The 19560-nt window shown below is 45.8% G+C and overlaps 1 protein-coding gene across 3 annotated transcripts; it reads right to left on the reverse strand.

Moving 5' to 3' along the window:
* Positions 1–1706: 1706 nt before the first annotated feature.
* LOC142921536 (heterogeneous nuclear ribonucleoprotein L-like) lies at positions 1707–17279 on the reverse strand. Of its 3 annotated transcripts, none has more exons than XM_076062939.1 (13): positions 16987–17279; positions 14995–15113; positions 13304–13541; positions 12837–12922; positions 12609–12705; positions 11096–11165; positions 7789–7875; positions 7045–7301; positions 6568–6689; positions 5686–5887; positions 5018–5075; positions 4079–4174; positions 1707–3620 (listed from the first exon to the last, which is right to left on the reverse strand). In XM_076062939.1, the coding sequence occupies exons 1-13, from the start codon at positions 17209–17211 to the stop codon at positions 3565–3567; spliced, it is 1713 nt and encodes a 570-aa protein (XP_075919054.1). In that variant the 5' UTR covers positions 17212–17279; the 3' UTR covers positions 1707–3564. The 3 variants fall into 3 exon arrangements, 2 of the variants coding, with proteins under 2 accessions (XP_075919054.1, XP_075919053.1); XM_076062938.1 differs by having other exon boundaries at positions 16957–17278; XR_012939525.1 differs by lacking the exons at positions 1707–3620; positions 6568–6689 and having other exon boundaries at positions 4158–4174; positions 16957–17278.
* Between the last annotated feature and the right edge of the window lie 2281 nt (positions 17280–19560).

The raw sequence follows: 19560 nt of genomic DNA on the forward strand, positions 1-19560 counted from the left end.
AGTTTTTATAATTGTCAAGTTAAAGTTGATGTCCTGCTTAAATGTGCAATGGTGTTGTGTTTACAGCCCTTAGCCAGTGTTAGAAATGTCACATTTCAATGATGGGTGTGAGTCGACCCATAGGACAACCACTGTTTACTTCCCTACTTAGTAGTACTAATTGTATTGGCCCTTGAGGGCTCATAGGCTGAGTCAACCCCCAACCTTAGGATTTTATTGGTTTTTAATAAGCTATTAATTCCAAAATTGGATGTTATAAATTTGAGCGCTTTTCAGATTTGTTGCATAGATAGTATGAGTTTTCAGATTTTAGTTAGACCTTTTCGGCAATGTTAATTGTAGAATGTTGTGAAATGTATTCTAATATATTCTTAGCTGTTACTGCAACTGCTTTTAAAATTGCTTTGTACTTGCTGTGCTTTCGTGATGTTTCATGAGTGTTGACCCAGGGCTCACTGAAATAAAATACATCGAGACTCTGGGCTTACACTTGGTTATAAAGTTAATATTGGTAGGAACCTCCTGGTTATTACACCACCAGCCCACAGGGGATTATTGTTGTGTCCGTCCGTCGTGACATCCAAAAATGGGAGGGGTGGGGCTGGGTGGAGAGGGGAAGGTGGGGAGGGGCTGGGTGGGGAGGGTGAGGAGGGGCTGGGTGGGGAGGGGCTGGGTGGGGTGGGTGTGGCTGGGTGGGGAGGGGAGGGTGGGGAGGGAGGGTGAGGAGGGTGGGTGGGGAGGGGCTGAGTGGGGAGGGGTGGGGCTGGGTGGGGAGGGGCTGGTCACCCCGTGGTGCCCTTATAAAACTCAACGTTTCACCTACTCACGCCGGCTTGCGCCCGCCCTCACAGTCGGGCGTATTGTGCTGAATGCACCACGTGGTGGTGCCGCCATTGTTGACCCTGGCCATTGACTGAGCAGCCCAACGTTCCTACAACCAGCTCCCTCCCTCCGCAGGAGAATGTGTTATGTTATCTTATGGTTGTGCCTCTACGTGCCTTTGGCCTTGCTTTACATACCCTTTAACGCTCTAAACATTGGGCCTCGCTCTTTGGCTCTTTAGGTAAAGTCACGTGGTAGGTATAAAATAAATTAAATCCGCGACGTTTCGGGCGCAACGCAACAAGCGTCCGCCGTCAGGTGGGACAACCACAGCAAGAAAACAATTGCTGAAGTGGGCAAAAGGGCTGCTGTGACAAGAGGCTATGTAGGTAAGAGAGGGGTTCAGGAGCCAGGGAGGAGAGAGTGGAGGGTGTGGAGTAGGGGCAGTGGAGTGCTGCAAGTGAGTCACATCTAGATTGGGTCTTGCGTTTCATTATCAAGTTACATTTTCCGAAAGCGCACCAACCTGCTCTCATCCGCTTATTTTGTAAGTTTGATCCCAGGCGGCCTTCAGTTTTATGCGTGCCTCTTATGGCAGCCAGGATGCGTTCTTGATAAACGGAACACTTCGTGAAACAGCGCTGTAGGAGGTCATCATAACATGCTTCCAATGGAGATGCATTACCGAATGAGCATTGGTTTTCCTCTGACCAAATATGAGCACTTTATTGGGGTATCAGTACCCGCCTTAATTACGATACTGTGCACATGATAAATGTTTAGAGTTTTTATATGTATTTAAAACAAGTTCAATGGTTAAAGACGTAAGAGTTATTCCTGTACATGTGTAGTGGGTTCTTTAAGACAGCGTAGAGACGAATCGGTAGAGGCAATGCTTATTTATTACAAAGGTGCTTAACACAATACAATACAGCCTTCTACTTGAAGGGGTAACGGCCCCTTCACCCGCTGCTAGCTGAGGAGGTACGGCTTCGGTCTAACTCGCCCTATTCCTGGGCTAGGGTCTCGGGGTCCTCCGGCTAAGGGGGTCCTAGGGGAGGCTAGTCTGACCTGACCCAGCCAAGGTACAGGTCTCGACCACTGGCCACACGGGACCCGTCCCTGATAAGCCACCCACACAGACACACAGTCACTCACCTAGCCACCCACACACTCAGTCACTCACTCACCTAGCTACCCACACAGTCACTCACCTAGCCACCCACACACTCAGTCATTCACTCACCTAGCCGCACACACACACACAGTCACTCATTCACGCACTCACCTAGCCACCCACACACTCACTCACCTAGCCACCCACAGACACACAGTCACTCACCTACCCACCCACACAGACACTGTCACTCACTCACCTAGCCACCCACACAGTCACTCACTCACCTAGCCACCCACACAGTCACTCATTCACTCACCTAGCCACCCACACACTCAGTCACTCACTCACCTAGCCACCCACACACTCAGTCACTCACTCACCTAGCCACCCACACACTCAGTCACTCATTCACTCACTCACCTAGCCACCCACACACACTCATTAACACACTCACCTAGCCACCCACACACTCAGTCACTCATTCACTCAGTCACTCACTTAGCCACCCACACACTCATTCACTCAGTCACTCACCTAGCCACCCACAGACAGTCACTCATTCACTCAGTGACTCATCTAGCCACCCACACAGTCACTCACCTAGCCACCAACACTCAGTCACTCATCTAGCCACCCACACACTCACTCATTCACTCACTTAGCCACCCACAGAGACACTTAGTCACTCATTCAGTCACTCACCTAGCCACCCACAGTCACTCACCTAGCCACCCACACAGTCACTCATTCATGCAGTCACTCACCTAGCCACCCACACATTCAGTCACTCATTCACTCAGTCACTCACCTAGCCACCCACACACTCAGTCACTCACCTAGCCACCCACACACTCAGTCACTCACCTACCCTATGCCCAACTTCCTTCATGTCTCCACGCTCATGTTCAATCGATTCCAGTTCGATGTCAAACATGCATCTCTCCATACTTTTATTTTCAAACACTGTTCTATTTTCTCTTGGGGTTTATATTTGCAAGCGTATTAACCTGCTAAATACACGCACTGTACAGAATGGCAAGCCATGTTTTTCAATGGGATTTTCAATGAGTCGGGGTATATTTTTACCAGCCCCCCCCCAAAAGGGTCTCTTTGGCATTTATTTCAGAGCTCTCCGTTATGAAATTAAATGGGCAATATTAGTGCCATGGGCTACAGCAAGAAAGGAGCATCACTCGTGGTGGGAGCAAAAACTTTGGCTATGAGCAAGTTGAGAACCCCCCCAAATTGTAAATTAATTGGAGCCGCTAAAGTTACGGCACCCGAGGACTGCCAAGTGAAATCTGGTTTGGGGCTCATGGACAAAATAGCAATGCACACGGCAGACAAACTCGGCAGGTTAAGGAGACTAATCATAATTATTTTAATTTCAACATTCTTCATTTCCACTGCGACCTTTAAAATCTTTCGGTGCAGTCAATATAGAAATCTAAATTAATCCTCCAAAAAATGACAACTAAAATGTAAACGCGTCAATTGCACTTTCGACCTATACCCACGGTTAACTTTCAACAAGAGTGATGGGGCATTCACAAATAGTACACAAAGTGACAATGATGTTGACACCGACGTTCAATACGGCATGAAACATGTTGAGTTATCTTCTATGAAGGCTGGGCAGTGGAGAAGCACAGTTTGAGGGTGTAGAGGTATGGAACATCTGAGAAAATAAAAACAGGGGAGCCACATGACGTCTTCACTGGAGCACACAAAAACTTAAAACAATGAAGCGATTCTTAGGAGGGTCTTTGTCGATGTCAACAAACTCGTTCAGGGAGCTAAGATAACGTTGAGTTGTGATAAGTGAAAGTGGTTGGATATGTCAACTTACAATCCCATTCTGTACATGCAAACAACAACGAAATCCAAATCGCCCATAAATAACAACCTGTTAATATATAATACAACAATCTACAACTGCTTTCACTTCCTGCAATTTCACCCAAGGCTGCTAGGCAGCCAGTGTACACAGATGGTGCTATGGTAATAACAAGCGCCCCCCCCCCCAAATCTGAACATTAGGTGCTCAACAGAGCGTACGACCAAAGATTTGCCGATAATGCAGCACCGCTTCAATGTCATCGCACCAACACAAATGGCCAACACCCCACAACTTACTTGCGTTCTTCAGGGGGTGATGGTTAATGCACGCCAGAGCCTCCATGGCATCGTTCTTGGTCTCCCACTCCATCAGGCCGGACACGCTCCTATCGGCTGGACACGTGGACGGACCGTCGCTCATGGAGTCATTTGGGTCGTGTAAAACGCAACGCCCTTCACCATTTTGATTTAAAGCTTTCGTGACTGCAGGGATTCATATTCTTGGTTCTTTCGGTAAAGTCACCACCACGTAGAAAGGAAACAATAAAATAATAAAAATATAAAACAATACAATTCTCACGACGTTTCGACTGCAACACAAGCAATCATCATCAGGTGTGAAAACCACAGCAAGAAAATTTTAAAAAAGTGGCGGTTATTTTTAACGTTAGCACCACGGAGAGCGATTTGGCAGTTGTTCAGATGGACGAGTCCATCTATGTTCTGAAAAGAGGGGGGAGACGAAAATAATGGATGCGGTCTGAAAGCCACCGTAAGCGTGAACAATTAAGACCCGAAATGGTTTATCAAATCCTTCCAATGATTGCTAAGCCATAATCCATCTTCTCGGTTGAAATTGTCTGTGTTTGTATATATTTATTATTTTGTTGTTTCCCTTCTACGTGACTTTACCTAAAGAACCAAGAATATGAAACCCTTTGCCGTGTTTAAAGGTTGGTGTCAGTCGTCGGTGAATTTCTGCAGCAGGAAGGCTTCAGTCCGATGCCTTGGCTACGCTAACACGCTTCAGTCAGCTTGGGCGCGAGTGAATAGCAAGGACTGCTCTCGGGAGAGAATTTCTCACAGGGTTTCTTGAGCATGGCCTCATAGCACACGTTGCAGATCATCTGGTGTCGTGCTGTAAATCAAGCGACGATTGCATGGAGAATACAGTACACGATTTATTCTGTGCCATGACACGTAAGATAAATAATAAACATACTTTGCGGGACTTACTTTTTCCAGAAAACACTTTGAAAGAGCGGGGCCTCGCAATGGACATTTCGTCACACAGCTGCGGGGACAGAACGGGCGGCGTTCACGTTATAGTTGGTAACAGTTAACGTGCACCGGTAAAGCATTCGGGAGATGTCATTTTAATTGCAGGCACAAATCCTGTTGTCCATTTTTAAATTTACATTCGCCAGCTTTGGAGCAGTCTTTCAAAGTGCTCAGATTATTGTGAACACCAAGCATAGACTCAGGGGGAATGCAACCATTTGCAGAAACAATGTCCAAAGACTGAAATGTAAACCTTTCGAATACGAATGAATATGAATCGTAATGTATTAAACAGGACAAATTAACGCGAGGTGTTGTCTAGTCTGTAACAAAAAAGTCCCTTTGGAACATCGACTGCATTATTTATACATCTCATGTTTTAACCGCTGAAAGGAAACTACATTACACCATTTTACATTTGTCCCGTCACAGGAAACGTGTCATTGGCCACCACAAACTCCACAACATCAATAGGCTCATCTTAAAAACCCACGATTGTTTCACGTGCAAACTTTGGACTTGAATATTTATAAAAGCTTCACCTGGGAAAACTTTTAAAAAACCGAACGCGCTCCCCTTCTGCGCTGCTAGCAGCAGGCTGAAGGGGCGGCGGGGGCACGGACCTGCGCGAACATCTCGGCCGTGATGTCCGTGGGCGCGTTGAAGAAGTGCAGCACCGCGGTGGGACGCTGGTTGCGGTTCTTCGCCGCCTTCTCGCTGTTGGCGTAGCGGTGGTTGTGAGAACCTGCGTAGTCCCTGTAGCTGTCGGTGCCGTCCGGCAGCTCGAACGCCTGGCCCGGCACAATCGACCGCTGCCTCGACACGCTGCCGAGACGAGGGCGGAAGGGAGGGAATAGCGCGAAGAAACTGTTTTTAGTTTTTATTTTATCACGTTCCAAATTTCACGTGCTCTTTGGTTCGATTCGGTAAAGTCACGTGGGTAAAAAATAAAATAACAAAAAATCACGACGTTTCGGCCACAACACAAGTGGCCTTCATCAGGTGAAGGGACCGGACTGTCCAGAGGACAGCGTTGGAGTGAAGACAGCAAGCCCAGGTCGCGTCCTTTAAGCTTGTTGTCGCGGCATCTTTTGAGGAAGGTCAGCGTCTCGATGAGCTTTGACTTCTTGTCCCGTTGTCTGTTGAAAGCTCTAACAGATAGGTGAAAGCCCTCCCCGTAGAGCTTCAAATCTAGAATCCAAATTTCACGTTCGCTATTTCAATAAGGGCCCTCCCCGTAAAGCTTCAAATCTAGAATCCAAATTTCATGTTCGCCACTTCAATAAAGGCTCTGGACAGCAAGTCACCGGGGTCCTCGTGAGCTGTGTGACAAGTGTTTCGTTCACGGTATTCATCAGCTCTCTTTTTCACCGTCCTAAAATTTAGTCACTTGCACTAAATATTTACTAAAGTTGTCTTCTCTAAATGGAAAGCAGTATCCAATTACATTAACAGGATATGACGAGTTACATTTACCAATTTAACACGGGAACAAAAAGGCTCACCAGAGGTTGATTTTATTTCCAAAGATCTGAGACATATTGAGGTGAAAAACCGCCCTGTGCACGGCGTACTGATCTCCCATCTCGACCATGGCGGCTCCCGGCTTGCTCTTCAGGAACTTAACCTACAAAAATAACAACCCGTAAGACGGTTCAGCATCGCGCAATCTTGCACGAAAATATCTACAAGTTTCGTTGTAACGCATTGTTGAAATGTGAAGTGTTGGCCGAGGGGCCATTAGAAAACATGCACAAAGAACACTTCGCATTGGGTACATTTTTGTAAAGAAAATGACCAAATGTGTATGTTGTCAATCGGTGAACAAATTTGGTCGTGTGAATCTCCCACTTTATATAACACGATCAGCGCACGACGTGCACCACACGCGTGCATACGCATTGCACCGCGGTTGAACCTTTGGAAGAAAAAAAACGGGGACTCATTTCAAAACAGGTGCGCACAACACCCAGCGAAGGCACCTTCTCCACGTCGCCGAAGAGGCAGAGGATGTTAAACACGCGGTCGCAGTTGAAGCGTTCGGCGTCCAAGTCGTACACAATGAGGACCTTGTTGTCGGCCTGCTGGTTCATCATGGCCTGCACGTGCTGGCCCTGGGTACCACCCTGGGGCCCAACCTGGTTGCCCATGCCTACTCCCATGCCCATTCCTCCCCCACCGCCCATGCCGTCGCCGCCAGATCCGTAGTCGACGCCCGGTGGTGGTGGCTGCTGGTGGCCTGTGACGCAAACACACAAGAGGGGGAAACGCATCGTGAACTAGCTGAAACTCTCTAAACTTCTCTGAAAAACAGATTTATGACAACCATCATCTTACACACGTGTGCCCTTTCCTATAAGGTCAGGTAACCCAGGAATCACCACTCTACTCCTTGGAGACACTGGAAAACATTGGTCCAGAAGACTCAGTTGCCTAGGGAATAGACTAAACTAGTTTTTATTTTAGGTTGAGGGCCACCAAGCTAGAGCTCTTATTCAGCATAGCTTGTTTTAAATACCCAATACATCTGATAGCTATTGGAAATATCGTCTCTTAAAACACAAAGCAACTCATACGTTGCAATTGTTAATCGCAAAAAAAGGTTTTTAGGATGCACCTTAACACTAATTCCAAATAATAAATGTTCTCAACAGGCAGCAGGTTCTTTCAATCTGACAGCAAGCTGAAGGAAACCGAAATTATAGCATTCGCAACAAGGGGATTACCTCCACAGTCGCCACCACCGCAAGCGTGTGCTTTGGGATGGTCGCCAAGGAGAGACGTTTGCTTCGCTGGCATCATTGCATTGTCCTCTGAAAACAACAAAAAAACGATCACCAAATTCACCCACGGGAAACATAAGCGCTCACTGCTGCACAAAATTGACAATCCAAAAAATGCATTCTGCACCCAGAACATTCACACTACCAACACATTAAGAAATATCGGGCACACTCCACAAGGGGGCACGCTGCGTCTGCCCATAAAACAATCGGCGGTATTTTAAAAATGCAGATTTCACACGGCACAACATAAATAACGAGTGCCATACAAAATACAGCGCGTAAAGAAATGCTCATCGCAAGAAGAAGAAAAAACAAAATTTATTGGAGGTGTACAGATGCACGCGACAAATTGTTCCGAGGTGCGGCGTCAGCGAGTGTCCGTGGTTGCCGCCTGCGATGCCCGCTCGTTTCTTACCCAGTCTACGCTTCGACGGGAACACAAAGTTGCCCAGAGTCGGGCGGCGGCTGACGACCCATCGCGAGGAGGATGCAACAGAAAGGCCGGCGCCTTCTTTCCTGCGCCAACAGCAGTCATGCTCGGCACAAACGGACCCCCCCGCGTTGTCCGTGCCACCGCACCTCTCGCTCTCCAGCGACCCTTTTTGGTTTGGGGCTTAAAATTGGGACGCTTAAAGTGGGCGACGGGGCCTTACAAACCTTTAAAATGAAAAAGATCGCCGCTTATAAACCGATGCGAAATGCGTTGTGTCTGGCATCTGCAATGTCAAAAGCCTCGTTTGCAAACAAAACTTTAGCAAGGCAGTCTAAACGTACGAGCGTCGAGGTAAATTCTCACCAACGGAGCGATTTTAAGCCCCAAACGCATCGGCACACATCCATTCGGCTTATTTCCAAGTCCCGTTCGCGGTGAATGCGGGCTTTCGTCGCTCCCGGCTTCTTCGCGGCAGTGCCGGTGCTTTGCCGGTCTGTCAGCGCCGTGTCCCCCGGTGCCTGCGGCTGGACGCGGGTTATCCGATGGCCTCTGCCAAGCGGCACGTGGCGGTTGCGGTGCAGCGGACGCGGCGTGCTGCGCCGAGTGTTCCGTGACGTGGCGCTGCAGGCGTGGGGGGGGCGCGGGTCGGCCGTGCGTGTCACAGCGGCGGCGGCGTGTTGGTTGCTTGGTCCCCGGTGCCTCCCAAGTGCCGACGAGGATGTCGCCAATGTCGCCGTTCGTGTCGTCGCCGTTCACGTCGGTGGCTGTTGGCTGCCGGGCGCTTGATTGCTCGTGTGTTGCTTGCAAATTGCCTCCGTGTGCTTCTGTGTGCGGCAATGCTCGCAGATGCTCCTTGTAGCGTTGATGTTTGGAGTGAGGAAAATACTCTTCGAAGCGTTTACGGAAATTTGGCGATAAAATCAAACCGCACCGTGTCCCTGAAGCTCCCTTGATAAAGTGGCGAGACTTACCTCTTCGGAAACTAATATCTGTGCGTACGCACGATGTACTCGGGACAAAGATACCATTTTCCTGTTCAGGCTCAATCGTACAAAATTAAAAGGGTGACTTTATAATAAGTGATATTTTCAATCGTAAATATCGGCTTTTCTGACATCCTCTAAGCTTCTCCGCTTAGTATCCAGACACCACAATGCAGTCAAGGTTTCTCAACCCTACAAAATATAAAAACGCAACGTGCAATGTCCACCTCAAATATGCCAGTGAAAGTTGGCACCTACTTCTGATCCAACAGACACACACCCTGGTAAATCTAAATATAAAAGTAAAACCTTGGATTGCGAGTAACTTGGTCTGCAAGTGTTTTGCAAGACGAGCTAAAATTGTAAATAAATATTAACTTGATAAACGAGCGAGGTCTTGCAATACGAGCAGTGTACGTGTAGACACACTTTGTACTGCCGTGAGTCACGTGATCACACAACTGATAGACGAGTGCTTTGATGTACGAGCGCTTTGGATTACAAACACATTCCCGGAACGAATTATGCTCGCAATGCAAGGTTTTACACTGTAGTGTAAAAATGCCCAGCCTTGATACACCCCGAACAACCGAGTACCCGCCTATGGGCCACATGCACTTGACGTTGGGAAAATCTTCAAAGCTGATCAAAATCTAAAACGCCACCAACTTAATGGCAATGTCTATCGCATGTCCAGTACCAGGGCAACAGCTTTAATGGTAACAAAAAAAATAATCCAATGGATTATTGAACACTCCAGCAGCCACATGCCTCCTTGTGAATCCTGTTCTTCACAACATTCACTTATACTGCCAAATTGTTCTGAAGGGTAAACTAGAAAAAACAAAGTACACGGGCACGAGTTTAAAACCAATCTGCCCAGAGTAAACTACGCAAGCTTAGCATGGGCTAGTTATATGTTGCGCTAGCTGTTACTACCCGGCTTCGCCCGGGACTTGGATCCACCACGCCCGGCCGTCTTTGTCTCCCCAGTAGCGATGTTCACACACCACAGCAGTTAGTCGTTTGAGGCTGAGTCGACCTAGGGGAGGCCCAGGACCGGTTAAAATAATCGTCACCGGCGGTGGCGGTGAGCAGGAATCGAACTTGGGTCGCCGGGTTCATAGCGCAGCGAAGCGCTAACCGCTACACTACGGGTCACGTGACAGATTTGACGTCACAGCTCACTTGCCGTACAAAAAATAAGTGCATTATTGAGCTCCCCCCCACCCCCCAGAAAAAAAGTGTATTTTTATAATGTTTGCACGGTGTACAGTCTGGAAAGTACCCACATGGCAAATTTCCAGTTTGTTGCATGTCGGGAAGTACGCTAAACATTTTGAACAGACACACACAATCACAACTTTGCCTTTTATATATATGGAGAAGATAGGTATAAACGAAAATAACCTTGACCAGCTCTACACAATTGCAGTGATTGCATGTTTGATACAGAAGAGGGGAGTGGCGTTTCAAATAACTTCCTGTGACATCGACCAAGTTCTGTAGATTGTAAACAGTACACCAATGTGCTTCAAGACAACCAAGTGTCTGCAGGTGTGACATTTTTCTGCAACCAAAATCTCAAGTGCAGAAGCTGCATTATCCTCTTGAGAACGCTCCAAACTTCCCCCTCTACTTGGCCACGGATCTTCAAGTATAACACGGCAAAGCCGGCTGCGTACAGAAATAGTCAATGCTTGTTTCATCACGCCGTGCACACCCCCCACCCCTTGCGTTAAAAACGTCACCCCCCCCCCCACACACCGAGGGCTCACCACCACCAGCTGTCGAGAGAGCGCGGCTCTGATATGCTCAATATTGGTCTTACCTTGCTTGAGGCCAGGGTTGGTGAAGTCCCAGGTCTCAGAGTCATTTTTAAACACATTCAGATGCGTCGCCTGTAAAGAGGACACAGCAGGGGGAAAAGATAAACATTATTCGTGGCCAGCATATAGGGCATAGATGCTCGTAAAAAATTATATAACTTTAGAACCTTCTTTGGTTCTTTCGGTAAAGTCATCACGTAGAATGAGGATAAAATAATAAACTAAAACAATAAAAGTCTCACGACGTTTCGGCCGCAACACAAGTGGCCTTCTTCAGGTGAAAGGAAGAAACCTGTCGTCCCGACCTTGTGTTGTGGCCGAAACGTCGTGAGAATTTTATTGTGTTATTTTATTATTTTATTCTCGTTCTACGTGGTGGTGACTTTACCTGAAAGAACCAAAGAAGATGAATCCTTGCAGTCACGAAAGCTTTAAATGGAAACTTTAGAACCATTTAAAATTTACAAGCATAATAATTATTAAGCAAGTCTTTACCCCCGAGATAATTACGGCATGCAACTTGCGGTGAAACCGAGGTACTTAACGCAACCCTTAACCTCCTGGGAGATGAATGAATAAGAGCTGCCACACGTAGGAAATCAACGGTAAGCTAAACTTTCGCGCCGTATGTAGCAAAAGCGTGCTTATCGGAGTTGTGGGAAAACAGTGGCCTTCTGCCACCGGTTTTTTGTTTAAGATCAAGTGTTGATTATCCCTCTTCGTTGGAACAAGCTCCCCTTCGTGTTTGCAGATAAAAATCGCTATCCCTCGGTGGCCTATTTAAATTCCAAACTTGTTTAATTGCACAAGTTTGGCATGCTCTGCCTAACTCGGTATTATTTATTCGCGGTGTTCCTCGTGTACTGTAAAGCGTTAGCCTTGATCGTATACCTCAAAAATGTCGAAGTGCCATAACCCCGTTATGAAAATGATGCATTCGTTATTACTGTTCTGTAATTTTATTTCCTGCTAACAATGTAACATCTCCCCTCAGGTACTCTGCAGGTCTCGCAAAGCAGCCTATGGCTGAATGTTAATCACCCATCACCAAATAAAATTGAATTAAAAACCAACTCTACCCTTCCCACTGGATGCGAATTTTCCACTAACTGGCTCAGGGAACTGGCTCAGATGAGAACCACCCTCACACGGTAATATCAATTGGGAAAAGTTTGACTTTAGACAACGGCAAGGATGCCCGTCATGCACAATGGGTTGTTGTAGGTTGTGGGGCTGTGTGGTGGGCAGCTGTAAAATCCATTGGGTGCATTGTATTTCTATGCTGCCACAATATATGCTACACTCCTTTACCCCGCACACAAGTCAAATAACCCCCACAACAGGCATCGAGTGCGGAAGCCCTCATCTAGCAATGAATTGCCGTGTGTATTCAGCATTATTTGCTCACCAAAGTGGTCAATTCAGAATATTAAATGAAATCTTTGGTCTGCGGGTGAAAAAACCCAGGTTGTGGTGCACACACTTGTGAATGTACAAAGTATCGGTTGTACTTGCCCTCGCATAGTCCACTATAAGAGTACAGCAGCCCGAATAGATGTCCGCTCCATTCAGAGATGAGTTCGCTCTCTCGGCGCTCTCAACCGAAACAAACATGGCCAAAAATTAAGGAAAACACGACCATTTCATTTTAAAAACAATACATTCAGCATCTCCAAAATAACACGTAAAATTACGTGAATGGCGGACATATCGTTACGGTTATGCATTTCGTTGAAAGGATATTCCACAAAGGCCTGCAGGCCATTCTTCCTGAAGATAACAATGCGTTGCAGAGGCCCAAATGGTTTGCAAATGTTGTAAAGCACATCCTGCAGGACCACATGGAGCACACAAACGCAGCGAGGTGATTTTGCACGCATTACCAAGTAAATTTGAAAAGCTTTTTTTCCAGTGAATTTTTAAGATCGAGCCATACAGGACATCAACGCTTTCCAAAATCAACATTAGGTCTATATATTGTTTTTTATTCAATGCCATTGGTAGACTTCAAAGCACAAACAAAAAACACGACTTCAATTGCCTCAAATGAACCAAAGGATCAATGTAATTTCCTTAGCAAAGCCATTCACTGTAATCCAAAACGGACATAATTTCACTCGTATAAATGAAACACGCGCGTGTGTGCATGGCACACCCGACAAACTATTCACACATTAATGTCCAGCTGCTGTAAGTGTAACAATGCCCACCGTGGTGATGGGGTAAATGGGGTTGAGAATGGTGAAGAGCAGGATGTGGTTGCTGTTGCCGTTGTCCCCCGGGACGCCAGGGCGCCAAAGCTTCTGGCTGGTAGAGAAGTTAAAGTAGGCCGGCTGCCCGCACACGTAGACGGAGCCCTTGGACGAGTAGTCGACGCAGCTGCGGGAGCTCTCCGGGTCTTCAAACTCCACCAGCGCCTGCCGCATCTTGGGTATCATCACCACGTAGCTGCACGGAGGGAACGATTCAAACGAGTGCCGTTATTCAAAGATGTGGCCGACTTTAAAACGCGTGCCTGTTGTTAATTTTAATCACGAGGTTGGTCTGCTCCAAGTCACCTCATTTGATCTCAAGAAATGTTTCAATGCATGCAACGGAGTGGAGACTGGTTGGATGCAGGTTAGATGCCACGTCCCATTTCAGTTTGGCAGTGTAGTACGTTGGAATTGAATGTACTGTAAGAATATAATTATATTTAAAATACATCTTGAGGGTAATGTAGTCTTCTTCTGTCGATGTATCACCTGACAAACGAAGCCTCTTCAAACGTACATAAACAAGGTACGTGTGTGCACCATTTCAATACGAGATATTAATTTTTAACACGGTTACTAATCACAGTTGAACGTGTGCCGCTTTTGTCAGACGGCACAACAAAAGCAGCAGCGGCACTTTCATTCGGAGGGAATTCGTGACTTGGGGAAATTGAAGAACAAACGGTTTTTGTTTCCATTTAAAGCTTTCGTGACTGCAAGGATTCATCTTCTTTGGTTCTTTCGGTATAGTCGCGTAGAATGAGAATAAAATAATAATAACAATAATAATAACTATAATAACAACAATAATCTTTGTTTTTTCGGTAAAGTCACGTATAAATAAGAAATAATAAAATTACATAATAGCGTACGACGTTTCGGTTGCAACACAAGCAGCCATCATCAGGTACAGAAGAGCTAAATTTAAGAGAGAGGGGAAACACATAACCCCAATGTATACACAGACACCCAAGTAGGGGGGAACTAACACCGACACAATAGGGAACACAGAGAGAGAAGCATACCAAACAGACAAGAGTTTAGCAGAATTTGGAAACCAAATAAAGCAACACAGACGGTCGGTCAAAACACAACGCAAAGCCTGGTTGATTACGTTATTTCAAAGATTGCTAAATTGCAAGTTAAGTATGAAATTTAAGATACAGATGGCACACACACACATAGACATTCAAGTAGAGCGGACCAGCACAGGTACAAGCACACAGTGAAGTCGCCTTAAATAGGCAGAGAAGGCAAGGCTGAGAGGCAATGGGACATATTAGCATGAGAAGGCAAGGCTGAGAGACAATGGGACATTTTAGCATGAGGTATGCACAGAGCAAAGTGGAGCACGGCAGCAAACATTCGGAAGCACCAAGACTGACACACAGGCAGAGACAGCACAGAGAAACAAATCCAAGCACAGACACAAAGGCAGATACACAAGCAGAGACAACACACAGACAACACAAGACAACACAAAGACAGACACAAAGATACAGACCTTATACCTCCCCGTAGAGGCGGTTTAAACTTGGTTCAAAGCTTTCGTGACTGCAGGAATTAATCTTTGGTGTTTTCGGTAAACAACAATAATAATACAGCTTCCTTCCCCATGCGGGCAACGGTCACCACCGACTGGTCACCTGATTAGGCCAAAGTACCGCACGGCCTCCACGAGGTCCGACTCGAGGGCTGTGTCCGAGAGTCCCCGCACGTGAACCACAGCCGACGGTGGGGGCTTGTGTGGGTCCTCAAACGTGTCCTGTGCACATCGGCAAGGAAGCAAACTCAACACGACTATTGTGCAAAGCTGTTGTTTCCTCCTATACCGAGAAGACAGTTTTCAGTTTCATTTATTTGGTATAGCCCTGTGAGCCATTTGCCTCTTGAATCGGGTGCAACCGCAACAAACAAAAACATGAACAAGAAAACATCTTAAAGTGACTTTGTGTGACTGTGCAAACAAAAAATCCAGGAAAAAACAGCAAAATAATCCTTGAAATAGCACCGTACACCAACGCTGTGTGCAAAAATCCCAGTGGGATGCAAGTCAAACAACAACAACAACCACAAGACAACTAAGATTAAAGCCATCAGTCTAACTCCGTACTACAACAAAACAATCATGGCCAAACCATAAAACTTTTTCAAAATCACCAAAATAAAGCCACGGCTAACATCGCCGGCAAGTGATATCGGAGCAGATGCAGACACTTGCATTAAAGGGCTTTTTAAATCTGCATCCGTTTGGCAAAAAATGGCCATAGCTCAGTGCCATCATTTCAGTAATCGCTAAGAACGTTCGCGAGTTTAACTTTAAATCTAAACGGCCCTCAAGTTACAAACTCTGGAACTCGCATCCCCCACCGCCAGGTGCGCTTTTGTAGACGCTGTAAAGTTTTATTCCGCAAAGTTTTTAATCACATTGGGGAGGGTCGAAGAGCTACCCCACGACGCTATCGCGTGGGACATTTAACATATCGGTATTTTTAACTTAATTAGTATTTTAACTTTTGATTTAAAGCTTTCGTGACTGCAGGGATTAATATTCTTGGTTCTTCCGGTAAAGTCACCACGTAGAAGGGAAACAATAAAATAATAAAAATATAAAACAATACAATTCTCACGACGTTTTGACTGCAACACAAGAAGCAATCATCATCAGGTGTGAAAACCACAGCAAGAAAATTTGAATAAAAGTGGCATTTTTTTTAACGTCAGCACCACGGAGAGCGATTTGAGAGTTTGTTCAGATGGACGAGTCCATCTATGTTCTGAAAAGAGGAGGGGGGAGAAGAAAATAATGGATGCGGTCTGAAAGCCACCGTAAGCGTGAACAATTAAGACCCGAAATGGTTTATCAAATCCTTCCAATGATTGTTAAGCCAGAATCCATCTTCTCGGTTGAAATTGTCTCTGTGCTTGTATATGTGGATAGCCTCATGAACGAATTTCTCCTGGTAGGCAATGTTTTTATTCGTGGTCCGCCAGGAAGTGTCTGTGTTGTTGGCCTGACTGGATGTGCTTCACATAATGTTGTTTCAGGTTTGTTGAATTCTCGTTCCTCATCTTTTGCTGTATTTACCTCCGTGATTTGTTCTTGACACCTGATGAAGATCGCTTGCGTTGTGATAGAAACGTCGTGATTGTTTTTTTTATATAATTTTATTGTATTTCTACATACGTGACTTTACCGAAAAAAACAATGAGTAATGTTTTTATTGTTTCATATTTTTATTATTTTAGTTCAGTGCAAAGAGAATACACACCCTTAGAAGAGAAAACGCCGTTTAAAAAAATTACACTGGAAATAGCCCAAAGTGTTAACGAACACGAAATCCACGTTTACCAAAACGCGTTTTACTGAACGTAAGCAGAGCCTAGCGATGCTGTGGTCCGCGTGGTCCATCCCCAACACCAACAACGAGAAGCTCTTCGCAACGGCACTGGAATCTGCGAGTTACAAAGCTAAACAATCACGTTAAATAATATAAACACGGCTGGTGGTGGTGGTACGTCGCCTGAGTGAAGCCTCTGGCCCAGGCCTCACAACGAGGCTCTGGGCGAGGAGGAGTAAAATAAACATCTTCTCGTTATAAAAATACCTCGTCAAGTCGCTCGTCACTGACGCTCACCATCGCGCCCGCCTGGATGCGGTCGTTGCCTTCGCCATTGACTCCCAGGCGCTTGGCCGCGTGCCGGGCGGCGGAGGCGGCGGCGGTGGTCAACATCGTGATGGCGTGGAGCGCCGGAGGGAATCGATTCGCGATCCTGTCGCTCGAAAACGACGCCCGCGCGGATCGCCGAGCGTCAGCGGCAGCAGCGGGCGGCGGCGGCGGGGCGATTCCAACGCGTGACATCGATTCTCGGATCGATGTGGCCTCTGGCGATGTTCGCGCGGCTTGGTGTGACCCCACAGCCACTCGTCACGTGACGCCTCTCTCGGCCGACTGGGGCCGGCGACGGAGATCTGAAGCAGTCGTGGGCCTCACCCTAGGTCGGACTCGAACTACAATTAAATTTGATTATATTTTTATAATATTAAATAAATAATAATAAATGATAAATAATAAATGAGAAATAAAAATAATCAAATTTGATTATTGTAAAATCATTATAAATAAATAAAAAAAATCCAATAATCTAATTTTATTACTTTTAAATAAGAATAAATAAAAACCAAATTTTATTGTTTTTAAAATAAGATTAATTAAATAAAAAAATATACATTAAAATAATAAAATTTGATTGTTTTAAATAATAAAGAAATATACATTATAAGTTAAAATAATCAAATTGGATTATTTTTAAATAATAATGATTAAATAATACAATAATTGACCTATTTCGATCACTTTTACATAATAAATAAAGGCAGAAATATTTAATTAATAATTTAGCCGTTCTTTATAACCACATTTTTATATTTTAAAATAATAATAAATAAAACTTACAAATAATCACATTTGATTATTTTAAATAATAAGTAAATAAAATTTCGTTTAAAATTTAACTAATCAAATTTGATTATATTTAAATAAGAATAAATAAATAAAAATAATGAAATCTGATTATTATATGAATTAAAAAAAGAGGGATGACATTGTCATCCTCTCAGCCGACAAGGTCAATGCCACTGTCATCATGGATAAAATAGAATATAACAACAAAATTAAAGAATTACTCAATGATGGTAGCTATACAAAAATAAAAAGAGATCCCACCAACAGCCTCGTCATACAAACCAAAATCATTTCTGATTCAACCACATTAATTGATCAAACCAAACAGTTCTCGTTGAAACCTTCTGCTGCCAGGCCACCAAGATTATACGGCTTACCAAAAATACATGAAGTAGCACCCTTCGTCCCATCGTCTCTACTACAGTGAGGGAAAAAAGTATTTGATCCCCCGCTGATTTTGTACGTTTGCCCACTGACTCAACACTGCCCATAGACTCAACACTGCACCATAGACTCAACACTGCACCACCATAGACTCAACACTGTACCAGACTCAGCACTGCACCATAGACTCAACACCGCACCATAGACTCAACACTGCCCATAGACTCAACACTGCACCATAGACTCAACACTGCACCATAGACTCAACACTGCACCATAGACTCAACACTGCACCATAGACTCAACACTGCCCATAGACTCAACACTGCCCATAGACTCAACACTGCCCATATACTCAAAACTGCACCATAGACTCAACACTGCACCATAGACTCAGCACTGCACCATAGACTCAGCACTGCACCATAGACTCAACACTACACCATAGACTCAGCACTGCACCATAGACTCAGCACTGCACCATAGACTCAACACTGCACCATAGACTCAGCACTGTACCATAGACTCAGCACTGCACCATAGACTCAGCACTGCACCATAGACTCAACACTACACCATAGACTCAGCACTGCACCATAGACTCAGCACTGCACCATAGACTCAACACTGCACCATAGACTCAGCACTGTACCATAGACTCAACACTGCACCATAGACTCAACACTGCACCATAGACTCAACACTGCCCATAGACTCAAGACTGCACCATAGACTCAACACCGCACCATAGACTTAACACTGCCCACTGACTCAACACTGCACCATAGACTCAACACTGCCCATAGACTCAGCACTGCACCATAGACTCAGCACTGCACCATAGACTCAACACTGCACCATAGACTCAACACCGCACCATAGACTCAACACTGCCCACTGACTCAGCACTGCACCATAGACTCAGCACTACACCATAGACTCAACACTGCACCATAGACTCAACACCACACCATAGACTCAACACTGCCCACTGACTCAACACTGCACCATAGCCTCAGCACTACACCATAGACTCAACACTGCCCATAGGGGGATCCCTGCCTAGGGGTGTGAGGGGTCAAGGGGATCCCTGCCTAGGGGGTGTGAGGGGTCAAGGGGATCCCTGCCTAGGGGGTGTGAGGGGTCAAGGGGATCCCTGCCTAGGGGGTGTGAGGGGTCAAGGGGATCCCTGCCTAGGGGGTGTGAGGGGTTTTACTGGCACGAAGTTTTCGCCGAGGCTTCGCGGTCCGCCCCTCTAGGCCGCTGTAACTTTATTGACACCACGCGGTTCCTGTAACTTTATTGACACCACGTGGTGTCTGTAACTTTATTGACACCACGTGTGTCACTGTGTGTCGCTGT

Source organism: Petromyzon marinus, unplaced genomic scaffold (genome assembly GCF_048934315.1).
Source record: "Petromyzon marinus isolate PM22_M1 ecotype Great Lakes invasive population unplaced genomic scaffold, UKy_Petmar_22M1.pri1.0 PM_G_Scaffold_81, whole genome shotgun sequence".
Taxonomy (NCBI): domain Eukaryota; kingdom Metazoa; phylum Chordata; class Hyperoartia; order Petromyzontiformes; family Petromyzontidae; genus Petromyzon; species Petromyzon marinus.

Bases quoted from the DNA above. Each gene is read 5' to 3' on its own strand.
- LOC142921536 (XM_076062938.1), bottom strand. From the start codon at position 17,211: ATGTCACGCGTTGGAATCGCCCCGCCGCCGCCGCCCGCTGCTGCCGCT. The intron at 15,114-16,956 runs GTATTTTTATAA...CGATGTGCACAG, and splicing joins GTGACGAGCGACTTGACGAG to GACACGTTTGAGGACCCACA. The intron at 7,302-7,788 runs GTAATCCCCTTG...TTTGCGTCACAG, and splicing joins CGGTGGTGGCGACTGTGGAG to GCCACCAGCAGCCACCACCA.